The 16,675-nt window shown below is 44.3% G+C and overlaps 1 protein-coding gene across 3 annotated transcripts in view; it reads left to right on the forward strand.

Moving 5' to 3' along the window:
• The window catches only part of DTNB (dystrobrevin beta), a 192,731-nt gene that overhangs the window by 136,880 nt on the left and 39,176 nt on the right, over positions 1-16,675 (forward strand). For all 3 annotated transcript variants that reach the window (XM_061350227.1, XM_061350228.1, XM_061350226.1), the window contains one exon: positions 1,208-1,228. In XM_061350227.1, the coding sequence (XP_061206211.1) occupies positions 1,208-1,228 (21 nt within the window). The remainder of the gene's footprint in view (positions 1-1,207; positions 1,229-16,675) is intronic.

Here is a 16,675-nt window from a genome sequence, read left to right on the forward strand (position 1 = left end):
ATATCCTGAATTTCTGAGGAGACATCCTTACCAGTGATCCTGCTGCCCCTGCACTGTTAGTCTGTGCAAAGCCACTGTCAGAGGGAACAACTCTTGTTACCCTGAAAAAGCTGTAACTGCTATTTCTGCATAGATGAGAGTCATCAAAATCATGCTGCCAGCCTTTCTTTTAATCCACAGTGCTGCTGCCCGCACCATAACAGCCATGCTTCTCCATACAACCAAGCCTGCAAGACATGAGCCCTAAGGGCTAGTAATGGTGGTTATATCTATGAAGAGAAAATCTAGGAAAACTTCTGAATTGTGAGAGAAACTCTTGACTATGTGATATTTTGCTCATTCCAAGGGACGTTCATATAGTTGAAATGGCTGTGACTCCGGTATCGCAGAAGGGTCACAGTGTATGTTGTTTCAGAAGTGGAGAAATTCATTCATATTTCACCTTTTTTCATCTTTCAAATTAGTAGCAATCTATACTGACAAATGTTGCATTGCAACAATGGGATTGTTTTCTCTGCATCTTTTTTCTTGTGTCTTTAGTGCTTTTGCTGCCCAGTTTCTTCCCTCCCATTCCAGACCTGGCTGCCTCCAGGTCGCTAATTCACCATTGTGAATCCCATCTGCAGAGGTTGTGATATGCCCAGTGATTTACAGGCACTCTCTGACCAAAAAGGTGATATTGTGCCTCTCAGGCTAGGACAGTTTGGGTCTTCGTGATGGCGGATTTGAGCACACAGGGAACCAAATGCCATGCACTCCAGATGGTATTTCTAGGCGTTAGAGGGTGGTGGACTGATATTTTTGACCTTGAGAACAGCTAGAGAGGTAGTTCTGAGTACAGGGTAGGAAGAGAAGGCAGTAAAGGTCCTGTGTAAAAGAAATACATCTGTTTGACAGCCTGTCCTATATCCAAGCTATTCATGCTGTCATATCCATCCCGTGTATTCCACTTTTGCCAACACTGAAGGCCATTTGAGATAAGAGTCTTCTTTTGAGCACGGAATAAATGACATCTTTGCTTTCCCACCACAGCTGTTGTGTCTAATGCCCTTGTTCCCTTTCATGTCTGCAGATGTTTCTACAACTTGCCATGTACTCTTTTTCCATTGGGTCTGTTGTGTATTTTGTGTGTATATGTTTCCTTTTCATATGGTAATTAATCTATCCTGTTTCTCTCTTCACCTTTTTCTTTTGCCAACATTTATAGGAAGAAGAGCAAAAGCAGGCAGTAAGTTGACTTCACTTTATAGGTGACCTAACTCTTTTTTTCTTTCTGCATGAAACCAATTTTATGTTAATTGCATTGTATGCAAATAATCTATGGGAATGTGGGGTCTTTCTGACTTGTAAATTTGAAAGCAACCTTCATCAGTTTCCAGTAGAGCATGTTTTTGTATATGTCCTTAAAGTTACTCGTGTCTCCCTTTCAAATTAAGTTTATTGCCATGGGTACACAACTGGTGGCTGTATTCATTAGTTTTTATAGAACTGTGCATGACCATCCAGGGTTGAAAATGTGGATTCTCAGCTGGCTGCATAATTTATCTTGTTGGAGATTCTTTGGAGTATTTTACATGCTAAAAAAAGCTTTCTTGTCTCTTCAGGAATCCTTTAATTTGCCTCTTTGCCACATACAAGTCCATGCATGAAAACTAATTGACTTAATAGTATTCTGGGCATGGATCCATGTCATTCAGTCATGATATAGTCTCCTTGAATTAGTCCCAGTATGCTCATTGTAAACAGGACAAGTAAACTAGTAAGAGACAAGAATGCATTTGCTTTGTTACACATTTTCATTTTCTCTGCCTGCCTGTTACAATCCGAATCCTGTGTTGATTTTGGAATCCACTCCAGAGGGAGCCCTTTTGCTTTTCTCGAAAATAGACAGATGTTCAATATCTTCTCTCCAGCAGAACAAATTTCCAGCATTTTCAAACGTGGTTTTCTTTATACACATAGATTTAATGGAGATTAATCCCGTGTTTCTCATTGTTGGGGGGTTTATAAATGTTGTGTATCAGATACTCAAATTAGATATTGGATAGATGAATTTGAAATTCTAGTGACTTATTTTTTGTAAGGAACTGTATATTTTTTAGTAGCTTCTATTGCTGAAACACTTCAGGTCTATGTGTGCTGAAATTGGCTTTTGGTGACTCCCAGATGGCCTTTTATTAAAGTCCTGCCATCAGCTTAATAAGAAGATGGTGGTGTGTATCTTCTCTTGGAGCCCAGCTCATCTTTAGTTTATCCTGCCAGTGAAGTTTGCTGAGGCACCTTGCAGAAATTCTTTGGCTTAATGAAGGGACCAGATTGCAGCACGTGGCAGCGATCGTCAAGGAATTTCCTGGAGGAAGGAAAACAACCAAGGCACTACCATCCATGTCTTCCAAATTCTAAGTGTGCAAGTGGAATCCTGTTATCGTATGTCATTCTTTCACCCAGCATCATTGCTAGGAGTAACCATCTGCATGGAAATGCAACATTATATTAGCTTGTTTTTCCTGTGTTGTTCATCTAGATTATGGAAATAGAAAAAGGGTAAATACGAGATCAAAGACAAAATTTGCCCAGTTTTACCTCCTTCTTTCCATGGAACATTATGTTTGTAGGAGGATAAGAGAGCAAGGACTGCTAAAATAACGTCAACATAGTGACATTCTGTCCAGTCCTAATCTGTTGGAATCAATGACAAATAAGCCAAAAAGATTTGAAACTCAAGAATGCAGGTTTTGACCAACCAAAGGACACACTGTTGATCTGTAGGAACTGAAACTTTACATCCTTACATTTGTATGGACTGAAGTAGCTTGAAGCGGACTTGGAGCGTGAATTTGAAGTAACTTGGAATGCCCTACTCCAAATTATAAAGGTGCAGCCTGAAAAAGCTGGAAATCTCAGGATACAAGGCTCCACTTGGCTGAGAAACACAGAGAAATCATGGAATAGCTGAGGTGAAAAGGCAGCTCTAGAGATCACCTAGTCCATCCCCTATGCTCAGAGCAGAGTCAGCTAGAGCAGGCCGCTCAGGAATTTGTTCCATCGTGTTTTGAGTACCTCCAAAGATGGAGATTCCACAACCTTTCAGGGCAGCTGTTCTGTCTAGTATGTCAGTGCCCTCACCATAAGACAGTTTTTTCTTTATTTCACACAGAATTTCCTATATTTTCATTTATGTCTGTATTTCTATTCCACTGTCTCTGGTCCTTTCAGTGGATATCACTGAGAAGGATCTAGCTCTGTTTTCTTTGCTTTCTTCTGTTAGGGATTGGCATGTGTTAGTAAGATCCCTCTGAGCTTTCTCTTCTTGCAGCTAAACAGTCCAGCTCCTTCAGCCTCACCTCATGTGGCAGATACACTGGTTTCTTAATCATCTTTTTTGGCTCTTCCTTGGACTTGCTGAAGTCTTTCTCCAAATCTTTCTTGTACTCGGTTGTCCAGAACTGGATGCGAGACTCTGCATGCAGCATCACCAGTGCTGAGTTTTGGAGGAAGATCACATCGCTAGGCCTGCTGCCAGTGCTCTTCTCAATGCAGCCCACAATGCTGTTGGCTTTCTTTGCTGAAAGGGTGCATTGCTGTCTCATGTTCAGCTTCTCTGCAGGACCCCAACATCTTTTTCTGCCAACCTGTTTTCCAGCCTGTCAGCCCCCAGAGTGCAGTTGATGCACAGTTATTCCTTCCAGAAACTTGACCTTACACCCCTTGTTGAACTTGATGAGGTCCCTATCTGCCCATTTCTCCAGTGTTTCAAGGCTCCTCTGAATGGCAGCACAACCATCTGGTGTATCATCGACTCCTCCCAGTTTTGCATTGTCAGCAAACTTGTTGAGGGTGCATGCTGTCCTCTTATCTAGGCCTTTACTGAAGAAATTAAATGGTACTGGCTGTAGTATCAAACCTTGAAGCACACCACTGGTAACTGGTCTCCATCTGGACTTGGTGTGACTGATAACAACCCTACACATCACACATTGTAGCGGTGTCTGCACTGTTGTGGAAGGTAATGGCATATCTCTGTCTTGAAGACCAGAAGAACTTATTGGACCATACACTGGCTTCAAAATGTCTTCAGGACCTCATGATCATCCATCTACTTGAATAACAGAAATACTTGAATAAGGGGCTGAAGATCTGTGACAGCATGGGTTGAAGAAACACAGCCAACTGAAGAACTTTAAAATTATTACCAAACATCCCACTGTCCTTTAGAACCTCTACCAGTTTTGGTGACTCTAGAGTGACATCTTCCCTCCCCATGTGTTTAAAACCCTGCAGTAGCTAGGAAAAGCTACCAATCTTCCATGTGCTCAGCCATCCCTATCCTTGTGTCCACAGGCATGCGTCTTGGAAAAAGAAGCTAGAGGAGAAGGGCCTAGTCTGGTTAGTACCTCACAAAGGTTTACAGCCTAGTCCAGAAACAGCAGGACCATGTATGAGGGAAAACATGGATCACCATCTAGATTCTGTGGAACAGAAAGCCTAAGTGTCTTAGTGATCTGAAGTGATGATCCTTTCAACCCTTGATGAGATAGATTGATCATATGGTGGCAACATGAGTTTACATGAAGGGTTGAGGTAAATAGTAGACAGAATAATGATCACTGGTTCAGGACTGACAGCACGTAAGAGCAGTAACACCAACATCTTTTTTAGGAATCTCTGCTTTCCCTTCACTGCTAAGCCTGACACTCCGCTTCTGCCTTCTCCATATTGCTAGTAAGATTTACAGAGGTTGGTGGAAGAGGATCTGCTTTCTTGACCACGTTCAAGCAAAAAAGTCTTCTTGAACAAAAAGACATCTTGTTCATTCTGCATTTATGTGAAACAACACACTGTATTCCAGGGGCTGAAGGTGTTCAGGTTATTGGGACCATTTTGAATGGCTTGACTATCATCATGAGCCAGCATTCCACCTCATGCAGCAAGACACTTAACCTGATTTGTTCATGTATCTGGAGCCAGAGTGATAGTGTGGCTAGGCATTGAGTGGAGATCTTTGCTGCTCCTGGGAGGCTAATAAGAAGTTACTTGGCTGCTGAGGTTACAACCAAGTGCCTACAGAAAACTGTGATAACTGACTTTAATCTCCAGCAACAAAGTGAGCACAGTGGGATCTGAGAGACCAAACTCCAGTCACAAACATGTTCTCAGAAGGCCCAGAAGCTCTGTGTCTCTTGGCCAGTCTTGGTCAGAAAATCATGGCAAGCTATAAGGAGTTTGTGTCAGGAGAGAGCCACTATTTCTCATCCTGGTATTTAAAGAAAGCCCAATAACTTCTGTGTTCCATGTTCAGAATTGATCTCCCATCAAGATTTTGAAAGTTTCTGTCTTTCCCATGCAGGACTGTCCCTTGGAATCAGTGTTCCCAGTCCTGGTCACACCCTTGAGGAGCAGTGCATTGTGTACAGATATTATTCCAGTAATGGAGTATGAAGCCACATGGTATTCATAGTTCACCACACTATTCTCTACTACTGCTAAGACTGATGTGTCCCAGCTAATAAAGATCTTTGCCAGTGTAGATTTTAATTTACACCAGGATGGTTTTCATGTCACAGCTGGTGAGAAGCTTGAATAATCTGCTAAATATTAAAACCTCTTTGTTTTATAGTCCAATGAACAGCCATTGGAGCTGTGCTGTTCAATATTGAGAAAAACGTTAAAGGAATTCAGAAAGATGTACATCACATGTATGGTGTCTTTGGCGTTTAGAACAATTCATACAACAAATCCAGAGGAGCGTCAAGCGCTCGTACTCCAGCACAAGAGAACTTCTCTAATGCCAAACAGGCACAGGAATGACTTCACAGCAGAGGAGCTCACATGGGAGTGTTTAAACACTGGAATGGAAATCTTTTCCTTTCAGAAGATGGTGGGAACCATATGACACAGCAGAGCAGACTGGGCTCATGAATTTTGAGGATATGTTACCAATCAGAAAAAGTGGACACTCTCTTGCCCAACAGTCCTTATGAAGTCATGGAAATCATGGGAGGGTTGTTCCTTAACCCCATGGAGAGGAGTCAGGAGTTCTCACTTTCCTCTCATCATTCAGATTCAGAGCATAGAGATGATAGATACCTTTCTGTCAGCTTGAGAAGTGCAAGGGCAGCAGTGCACTTTCCTTTAATGAGGTGAACCACCTTAACCAACAGCTTTAGCAAAGCTGAGCCTAGACAAGAAGCTAGGGTGATACCTATGCCCTATCCCAAGAGATGTAGAAACCTGTTAGTGGGAAGCTCCTAGCCTTGAAGAGCTCTGTAACAACTGAAGAAGTCTCGTCATGTAGATATCCAAATCTCAGACTGCTGTTCAGTTCTGCATCCATTTTTGCATCAGCCAAAGGTCCTGTACACCTTTCAGTGTGGATCACTGATGCTATCTGGGTGGCTCCTGCCATCACATACTGATGCATTTTAACGAAACTGTGAAGAATTCCTCCTAATGCTTCAACACTGGAAGTCAGCTTCTTACACTGCATGGCCTCATTCATCTGCAGGGTGTGCCTTTGTCTCTGGGGATGATTAGCAGGCTCTCAGCATTGATGGGTTATGTCTGCCAGCTGTGTAGCTAGTAAGACCCAACTTGCTTGAATGACATTCATTTATAATTGTAACCGAAAAACTCTTCTGGAATGAGTAGAAGACCACTTTCTGGAGGGTAGGATTGAACAGCCTGAGTAGCATAATGTAGAATAAGACTAAACTGCCTATTCAGGATAAATTTAAGGAAAGAACCAAATCAGGTTGCCTATTCTTGCAGCCTTAGCTGCTGTAAATTGTCTTGTATCAGTGCCAGAAATACTCCTGCCTATGGTTCAACTCACTAATAAAGGAAGGCATAGTTTTCGAATAAGCTTTGAGTTGGTGCCTCCACAAAAAGAGTCATATTCATGGGTTTCCTGCAGGATAGCAAATCTAGAAAATCTCATGAGAGAGCCATTTAGATGTTAGAGATTTAAAGTCATGTAGGGAAACAGGCCTTCGTACTTACAAAGTATATCTGTCAGTAGACATTTTGGAAAGGAAAGCTGGATCTGTGCTGATACAAGATATCGGAGGTGAAGAAGACCTTACCCTGCTTTTTAGTTGGCAGCACTGCCCCTAGCAGATGACTTTTTTTGGATATGAGGAGGAAGGTTTGGCAGGGAATATCCATGGATACATGTCAGGGATTACTTCTTTTGGAAGTCTGTTTGCTCTGATGGATTTCACTCTTCTTTGGTGGTTGAGTGTCAGGTAAGAGACGAATCCCAGAATCATGAGGTGGTGCTTCCTATCGCAGTGGCATAGAAGTGTAGACTGAGGCATGGAGCTGATGTCTGCAGAAGACCTGGTTTCTGTCTGCAGAGAAAGAAAACCCCTCTCCCCACACCACTGGAGCAATAGTGAGTTCTCCAGGCTCACACTGCCCTCCCTAGCACGTTTTGCCATCTGTGCTGAGCTCGGCAGGCAGAGCTAAGAGGATTGAGCGTGGCTCCGTCAGCAGCAGAGCAAAGTAGATTGGTGCTTTTCTTTCTGATGCTGTGTCTAGCAGATAATGGAGGCCAAACACTGTGGAAGTCTGTCGGAGCCTTCCCAAATAAACACAGACCAACAGTGGCTGGGTCTGGTGGCTTCACATAAACCTGCTGCTGCAGGGGAGCAATGGAGAGGTGCAAGAGCCTCTCCTGATGCTTGCCTGGGGACTGGGTGGCCTGGTGCTGTCCATCCAGGGGGATTTAGTCATCCTGTCCTATGTCAGAGAGCACACAAACAGCACAAGAGAGCAAATGCTGTCAAACGAACTAAAACAGTAGAGAGCACTTAGGTTTTTTTAATCCTGAACTGTACTAAACAGGGATATTTTCCAAAACTGCAGTTGAGAAAGTTGTCAGGGAGGAGCGTGGTTTTTCCTGTGCTCCCACTGTCCCACAAAGAGGTAACTGCCATAAGGCAGGACGGTTTCTGCAGAGTCCCGCTCCATTCATGCTTTCCTGAATCACATTCCTCTGTACTTAATCATGTTTTGGATTGCACAGCTAGAAACAGGCAGGAGTTTGTTCAGTTTCTTGTCTTCCAAGTCCTGCCTTCACTGAGAAAGACACGTGTGCCAAGTTTCAACTTTTAAGCCGCTTCCATTTTTAACAAAGCTCTGTGCAAAAGCATTGCAGCCACACCGGCTTTGGACTTGGGGGGAAAACGCACTTATCAGTTTTAATGTACTTCAAAGCCAGCTGAAGGAGTTGGGTTTATTTATTGAACAGACCCTTGGTCAAGGAGCTGCCCAGCATGAAAATTTTTCTATTTTTTATCTTCTAGAGATTTCTGTTTATTTGGTGGGTTTTTTTGTTTTAATGTGTGCTATTTGTGGAAAGAGAATCAGAAATGAAGCAGCATCAGAGCATTTACAGCAGGATGTGCAGTACTCGCAGCCATTCCTATAGATCTGTTGTGGGTGGTTACAAGGAAAGTCAAAGCTTGGTCATGCGTCATGTGTGCTCAGAGGGCTCCAGGAGCCCTGAGAGCTCATTTCTGTATTCAGTGTATTTCCCCCCTCTTTATGATGTCCCATTTTGATAATAATAAATTTGAAACACAGCGACAGTAGGCGAGCAGTGTCCTGTCTTGGAGAAGGCCCATCTGCACCCCTGGGCATGGCAGCTCTGCTGTCTGCTGACTGTGCTGGCTGTCGGCTGTAGTGGAAGGGAAGGTGTTGAGATGTGATTCAGTTAGGTGGAGTGACCAAGGCGCTGGTTCACACATTGCTTTGGATTGGATTCCTACCAGCAGGCTCCTGAGATGTTGCAGAAAATTATACGGGCATCCCATCCCAGGAGACCCTCTGCCTAGGGGAGTGGGAGCAAGGGGCACAGCTTTGGAGGGAGGTTGTATGCAGGAAACTATATGAAAGCTGTATATAATTATAATGTAGCACTTGTTTTGTAGGTCTCTTCAGGAGACAGATTAAATACAGGCAGTTCTCCCTTATTTCTGCAGTGGGCTCAGAGTGCCCCAGGCACCAGAAGAAATGCAATGGTAGAGGCAGCTTCATGTCCTATCACTGTGCCAGCCTCCCTAATGCAGGTTCTGCCAGCTTCAGGATAACTCTAGAAGATCGGGTGGGGTGCTCCTGCACTGCCCAGAAAGCCCAGAGTCTCAGGGGCTCCTTTAAACTGAGAGAAGGGAGATTTAGATGAGATGCAAGGCAGACATTTTTCCCTGTGAGGGTGGTGAGACCCTGGCACAGGTTGCTCAGAGGAGCTGTGGCTGCCCCATCCCTGGCAGTGTTGAAGGCCAATTTGGTTGGGGTTTGGAGCAACCTGATCTAGTGGGAGGTTTGGGGGATTGGAGCTAGGTGAGCAAACCTGGTTTTGACTGATCAAGAGGACTCTGTGGATGAAGAGCTCTACAGACAGATAGGAAAGGCCTCATGCTCGCAGGCCCTTGTTCTCACGGGGGACTTCAACCACCCTGGTATCTGTTGGAGGGACGGTACAGCCTGGCACAAGCAAGCCAGGTTCTTGATTGTGTGGGAGACAACTTCCTTCTGCAAGTAATAGAGAAGCTGACAAGGAGAGGTGCCATGCTTGACCTCGTGCTCACCAACAGGGAAGGGCTGATTGGAAATCTGATGCTCCTTGGTTGTAGGCAGCCTTGGTTGTAGCAATCATGAGATGGTTGAATTTGAGATCCTCAGGACAATGAGAAGAGCGTGCAGCAAGCTCACTGCCCTGGACTTCAAGGGAGCAGACTTTGGCCTCCTCAGGAACCTGCTTAGTAAGGTTCCATGGGATATAGCCCTAGAGGGCAGGGGGGCCCAAAACTCTTGGTTGGTATTCAAGGATCACCTGCTACAAGCTCAGGAGTGTTGAATCCCAACTAGAAGGAAGTGCAGCAGGAGGGCCAGGAGACCTCCATGGATGGATAAGGAGCTGCTGAGGAAACGTCAGAGAAAAAAAGAGGCTTATAAAAGGTGGAAGCACAAACAGACGGCCTGGGAAGAGTACAGGGATGTTGTTCGGGAAGTTAGGGACCAGGTTAGGAAAGCTAAGGCCCAGTTAGAATTAAACTTGGCTAGGAATGTTCAAGATAACAGCAAGGGCTTCTAGAAGGGCTTGTATTTATAGCGAATAAAAGACAGATTAGGGACAGTGTAGGCCCCCTCTGGAAGCTACCAGGAGAACTGGCTACCCTGGGTTTGGAGAAGGCTGAGGTTCTGAATGACTTCTTTGCCTCAGTCTTCACTGGCAAACGCTCTGACCGCACCACCCAAGTCTTGGAAGGCAGATGCAGGGACTGTGAGAATGAAGACCTTGGGCCCACTGTAGGAGAGGAACTGGTTCGAGACCATCTTAAAAACCTGAACGTGCGCAAGTCCATGAGACCTGATGAAATCCATCTGCGGGTCCTGAAGGAGCTGGTGAATGAAGTTGCTAAGCTGCTGGCCATCATATTTGAAAAATCATGGCAGTCAGGTGAAGTTCCCGATGACTGGAAAAAGGGAAATATAACCCCCATTGTCAAGAAGGGGAAAATGGATGACCCAGGGAACTACAGACCAGTCAGTATCACCTCTGTGCCTGGCAAAATCTTGGAGCAGATTCTCCTGGAAGGCATGCTAAGGCACATGAAAAACAACAAGGTGCTTGGTGACAGCCAGCATGGCTTCACCAAGGGAAAATCCTGCCTGACCAATTTGGTGGCCTTCTATGATGGGGCTACAGAACTGATAGACAGGGGTAGAGCAGTTGATGTCATCTACCTGGACTTGTGCAAAGTGTTCGTCACTGTCCCACACAACATCCTTGTCTCTAAATTGGAGAGACATCAATTTGATGGATGGACCACTCGGTGGATGAAGAACTGGCTGGAGGGCTGCACACGAAGAGTTGTGGTCAATGGCTCAATGTCCAGCTGGAGACCAGTAATGAGTGGTGTCCCTCAGGGATCGGTGTTGGGACCGGTCTTGTTTAACATCTTCGTTGCTGACATGGACAGTGGGATTGAGTGCGCCCTCAGCAAGTTTGCCGATGACACCAAGCTGTGTGGTTCGGTTGATAAGCTGGAGGGAAGGAATGCCATCCAGAGGGACCTTGACATGCTTGTGAGGTGGGCTGATGCCAACCTCATGAAGTTTAACCATGCCAAGTGCAAGGTCCTACACCTGGGTCAGAGCAATCCCAGGCACAGCTGCAGGCTGGGCAGAGAAGAGATTCAGAGCAGCCCTGCAGAGAAGGACTTGGGGGTGCTGGTCGATGAGAAAATGAACATGAGCCGGCTTCAGTGTGTGCTTGCAGCCCAGAAAGCCAACCGTATCCTGGGCTGCATCAGAAGGAGTGTGACCAGCAGGTCGAAGGAGGTGATCCTGCCCCTCTACTCTGCTCTCGTGAGACCTCACTGGGAGTATTGAATGTGCAGTTCTGGTATCCTCAACATAAAAAGGACATGGAACTGTTGGAACAAGTCCAGAGGAGGACCACGAGGATGATCAGGGGACTGGAGCACCTCCCATATGAAGATAGGCTGAGAAAGTTGGGGCTGTTCGGCCTGGAGAAGAGAAGGCTGCGTGGAGACCTCATAGCAGCCTTCCAGTATCTGAAGGGGGCCTACAAGGACCTTGGGGAGGGACTCTTCATTAGGGACTGTAGTGGTAGGACAAGGGGTAATGGGTTAAAACTTAAACAGGGGAAGTTTAGATTGGATGTAAGGAAGAAATTCTTTACTGTGAGGGTGGTGAGGCATTGGAATTGGTTGCCTAAGGAAGTTGTGAATGCTCCATCCCTGGAGATGTTTAAGGCCAGGTTTGACAGAACCTTGGGTGACATGGTTTAATCTGAGGTGTCCCTGCCCATGGCAGAGGGGTTGGAACCAGATGATCTTAAGGTCCTTTCCAACCCTAACTATTCTATGATTCTATGATTCTATACCATGATTTAACGACAGGACAGAAGCATAGAGCCAGCTATGATGTGCCCCAACAAATAAATGTGGACATCGTGGGAACTGCTGCAGAAATGATAGCTTTGCTCAGATTTAGCCTGGGTCTGACCTGCTGGGACTAATAATCCCATTAGAGCTCAGCTGCTCCCTGCAGGACTGCAAGTGCCATCACACAGCACTCACTTCTTAGAGCCCAGCATTTGTTAGCAGGGCTACCATGTCATGCCAAAGCAGTAGTCAGAATGCAAGATCATCATATGTTCAAGCCTGAACTTAACTGTGGTAAGGTAGAAGTGCCATGGGAGCAGTGCTTGAGCTGATAATCACCACCAGATCTGAGCTGTTTCACATCTTTGACATGAACAAGCTGTAGTGTGGATGATGCCCCAGAGACCGCAGAGTGAGAGCAGTATCTGGGACCTCTCCAAGCATGGGCTGTTGGTTTGGGCCATACCAACAGCAGCTCTATTCTACAAGTGACTTAATATGAGAAATCTTGCTTTTTGGCAGTGTAGTAATATTTTTCAAATACCCAGCTATATTTGTCCAATACCCAGGGTTCAGCTTTACAATAAGCTGTCTTTGGCAGCAAAAGCAGCCTGAAACATTCCTTTTCCCGTGCCAATATTCCCTGCTCCAGCATTTATGTTCATACAGTTTTTGAGGGTTCAGACTACAAATCAGAGCACTGAAATCGTCCTACTTACACACAGCATTCCTAGAAAAAAGGTGAAGCCAGAAGCTCTTGCAACTTACACTTCCATTGATCTTGCGTCAGGTCTTCAAGAAATGCCAGTCCAAACTGGTAGAGCATGGATGGAGTTCCTGAGGTTGATCTTTTTTTAAGCTCCTTGGCAGAAAATAGGTAGTGAGCACCTGTGGGTCAGGAAAGGGGTAGCAGCAGGGACCTGATACTTTCTGTAACAGCAGATCAGAAAAAAGGTTATAAAAGTTGACAAGCAACATCTCCCCAGAGGCAGTGATTATTTAGAACCTTGAATTCGGTGCTTAGGTTTATCCTGTAGGAATATTTCCTGTAGGTATTGGTCACCATTAAAGGTCTTATGGGCAAAGTGAGAGTGGAAGGGGTTTTTTTGTTGAAGATATTCTCCCACTTATGTGGGTGTTTCTGTCCTTTGTCACTTGTTCACGAGAATTCACTGTGGTGTGTTGGTGGTGGTTTTCATTGCACATAAGAGTATCTGCCACAGCATTTGTTGCCACATTTCGGCATAGATATTCATGAGCCTGTAGATGTTGTGTTTCCATTGTGGAGGTATCATTAAGATGACTGGAGAGATGTACTACAAGGCTTTGCATTTGTTTTGGCAAGATCCAGTTTTGCTTGATGTTTGTTTAGTCCCTAAGAAATGTGGTGCTGATGATGAGTTTGGCAAGACTCAAAGCTAGTAGACAGAAGTCTGGAATAATTTGGTTTAGAGTGTTTTCTTTGAGCACGGGTTGTAACTGTTTAGATGATCATCCTTGTAGAGTCCAGGATGTGAAATACTTATTGCATTCCTGCTGAATTTCATAGCCATGCTGACTCTTCTAAAACAATGTTTTCTTCACTCTGTAGTCGAGGACCTGCTCTAGTATATAAATAAGCTTAAGTAAGCACCAGCAGTGCATGTACACTCCTCCTTCAGGATATGATCCAGCGTAATGCTTAATTCTCCACAATTACTAATTCCTTCTGCTGTGCTGTAGCACTGGGTTGGCACCCAAATGCAGCTGATCAGCGCCTTAAATAGTAGACATGCTTAGCTTTTCCATAGCATTTTAATCTTAACCAAACAGCATGACCATACATTTTCACATCTTTCTGTATTACACTGACTGTGTCCATTTCAGAGACAGGGAAAACCGATACTTTTTTAGACATTCAAGACTATCCAACAAGATGTTGATGAAATTCAAATGAGAGCTGTTGCCTGTATCTTGGCTGTCACTTGTAGAAAGCATTGCTTCTCGTACACAATCTTAGAAAACATGGCAGGAGCTCATGTAGCAACTGCAGATGCCATAACTTCATCCTGATGGACTGCCCTCCCCACACCTCGCAGGGTTGCCATCCACAGAGCTGATCTGCAGACATTCAGTAGGATGGAAGGTGTGTAATGCTGCTAATGCCCAGTAATTCAATTGCAGAGAAATTAATATTGAACATGTTTGTGTGTGCATCTGTAATACTTTCCCTCCTATCATTATCCAAGCCTAGAAGGGTAATCAAAGCCACATGAAGAACATCTGGATCCAGTGTTGGTTTATATGGCACCTGGCCCTTATTAATAGCAATGAGGAAATGGCAGTTTGGGATTTCTTGACCTCACATGAAATTCATTTCACTGGGCAAAGGTTGCTAACAGATGGCAGCAATTTGGGGCTCATTTCATCATCTGTTACACAGACTTTATTGCTCTGTTTTGGCCCTTTCCTTTGAAAGGAGCTATCCCTTTTTCCACCTCATCTCTTTATAAGGGTTGTCTTTTTCAAAGGGAGTCCTGAAACATCTTGTTAAAGCATGTTATATGCAGCACAAGGATTTAGGTATGGTATGATACAACAAAATGATCCCTTTGAGCATAAATCACTCTTTTACTAACTGTGTTGTAAACTTTTATCTTTTTGAAGTTGGTAGTTTCTTCTGGGTTATTGGCCTCTTTCCAATTTGTTCTTTGTTTCCCCAGCCCACAAATACACTTTTGCACTCTGTCTTTGAGCAAATGAAAGAGCTATGGGAAGACACAACCCCATGACTGTTGACACAATGCACTGTCTCCAACCAGCATTTGTGTCACTGAAGTCTATTTAGAAATGTGTCCCAGTGAGCTGCATGCCAGCAGACCCAGTTTTGAAGAGGGCATAGCACCTATAGAGGAGATTTGCATCTTGGCATCTACCTTGCTGTCATCGTCCTTGGAATTGATTCAGTTATCCTTAGAAAACATCCCAGGTCAAGCAGCTGAGAAGAGACCTTTGGTCCAGCTTGTTCCTAGGGTGGCTGGAAGGTGACCGGATGTCCTCCCTACTGGCCATGGAGTTAGTCGCCGAATGGGACCATTTGTAGTGCTCCTGAAAGGGTAAAACCTTTGAGGGTGTGTTTTGCTTTACTTTTGGGGGGATTTATTTGTAGTTGCACCTGATTTGAATCATGCTAGAAGTAAGATAAAGAAACATAGAAAATACAGATGCAATGCTGTTTAGTATTAAAGAAATACTATGAATTCAAGACCTGGGAAATGATGAGGTTCAATATTTGGTTATTCAGATGTTATGTTAGGCGTTATAGTGATAGCTTCCTCTTGTATGGTGATGGCTACTGCACTGCAAGAATACATATTTACAACCTAGCTATCAAAACAATCAAAATACTTCACATAGTCAAACACTGGTGTAAATATTACACTGTACTACAGAAAGGGAAAAAAAAACCCCGTACCTGGAATCAATTTATCCTTAGTGCTAGATCAAAATAGTCTTACCTAAGAGCCTGATTATATGAAATATCTGTTCCAGCTGTAGATTCGGCCTTTCATGATGCTTTCAGACTGAAACCTCTTGGGGGTTTTATTTATCAAAGTGAAATGCAAGTTGTTCTAACTACTAAAATCATCATGTAATCCAAATTAGGTTTAGAGAGAAATGCTTGTATTGTATTTGTGATTTAGTCTGACTACTGTAAATATCCCTACAATTTTGCAAGCTTAAAGCAGATGTGCTTGAATCCACAAAGAATTAAAAGAGCAGAGAAATAGAAAATCTTGTTATTTGAACTAACGTAGTTTAGGAAAAACCCTGCTCATGTGGGTATAATTTTCTTTTCTCTATTGAAATAAATTCACCAAGTAGGGGTGAGGGGGTTGCTTACTTTAGGAAAGACCTGAATTCAAGTAGCCTCCTGGGACTGAATAAAAATAAAAGCAGCAGTGCACCCATGGAACAGTCAAGCCCCATCATCTGTACTCATTTGAAAACGTGATGTGTTTGCTTCTAGCAGCCTTGGTTCTTCAGATCATTGGCAGTTTAATCCTGTGTTTCTGACAACATTAATGGGTTCATCAAATTAAATAAAATACAGAATTGCAGGAGATCTACACCTTATAGGTTGGGTTACACTTATGAATGCTCTTGGTACTCGTTTGTGTCAAGATCAGACTGCTGAATGTTGCTGCGTGTCCAGATGTCAGACATGCCCTGTCTCCACGGGGTTGGAGCAGTTGTGGCAGCCTCAGTCAGTACTGCCTTCTTGGCAAGATCAAACTGCCAAATTCTTAGCTCCAATTATTTCTCTCAAAAAATTCCTGCAGTCTTTCTGACCCACTGATGTGCAGGCTCCATAGTTGGCTTTGACCTGTTCGAGATGGATGCTGGCAGTCAGCTTCACGCCAGCCCAGCCTGTATCTTAGAATTATCAAATAACAGAATGGTTTGGGTTGGAAGGGACCTTAAAGCTCATCTGCCATGGGTAGGACACCTTCCACTATACCAGGTTGCTCAGCCCCTCCAGCCTTGCCTTGAACACTGCCAGGTATGGGGCAGCTACAGGTTCTCTGAGCAACCTGTGCCAGGGCCTCACCATCCTCACAGGGAAGAACTTCTTCCTACTATCTGATCTAATCTCAATCTCCCCTCTGTCAGGTTAAAGCCATTCCCCTTGTGCTGTCCCTGCAGGCCCTTGTCAGAAGTCCCTTTCCAGCTTTCTTGTCATCCCCTTTAGGCACTGGAATCTGCTCTAGGGTCTCCCT

This window comes from Neopsephotus bourkii, unplaced genomic scaffold, assembly GCF_033783945.1.
Source record: "Neopsephotus bourkii isolate Nb327-2 ecotype Australia unplaced genomic scaffold, CSIRO-AGI_Nbou_v1 NB_481, whole genome shotgun sequence".
In the NCBI taxonomy this organism is placed as follows: Eukaryota; Metazoa; Chordata; class Aves; order Psittaciformes; family Psittacidae; genus Neopsephotus; species Neopsephotus bourkii.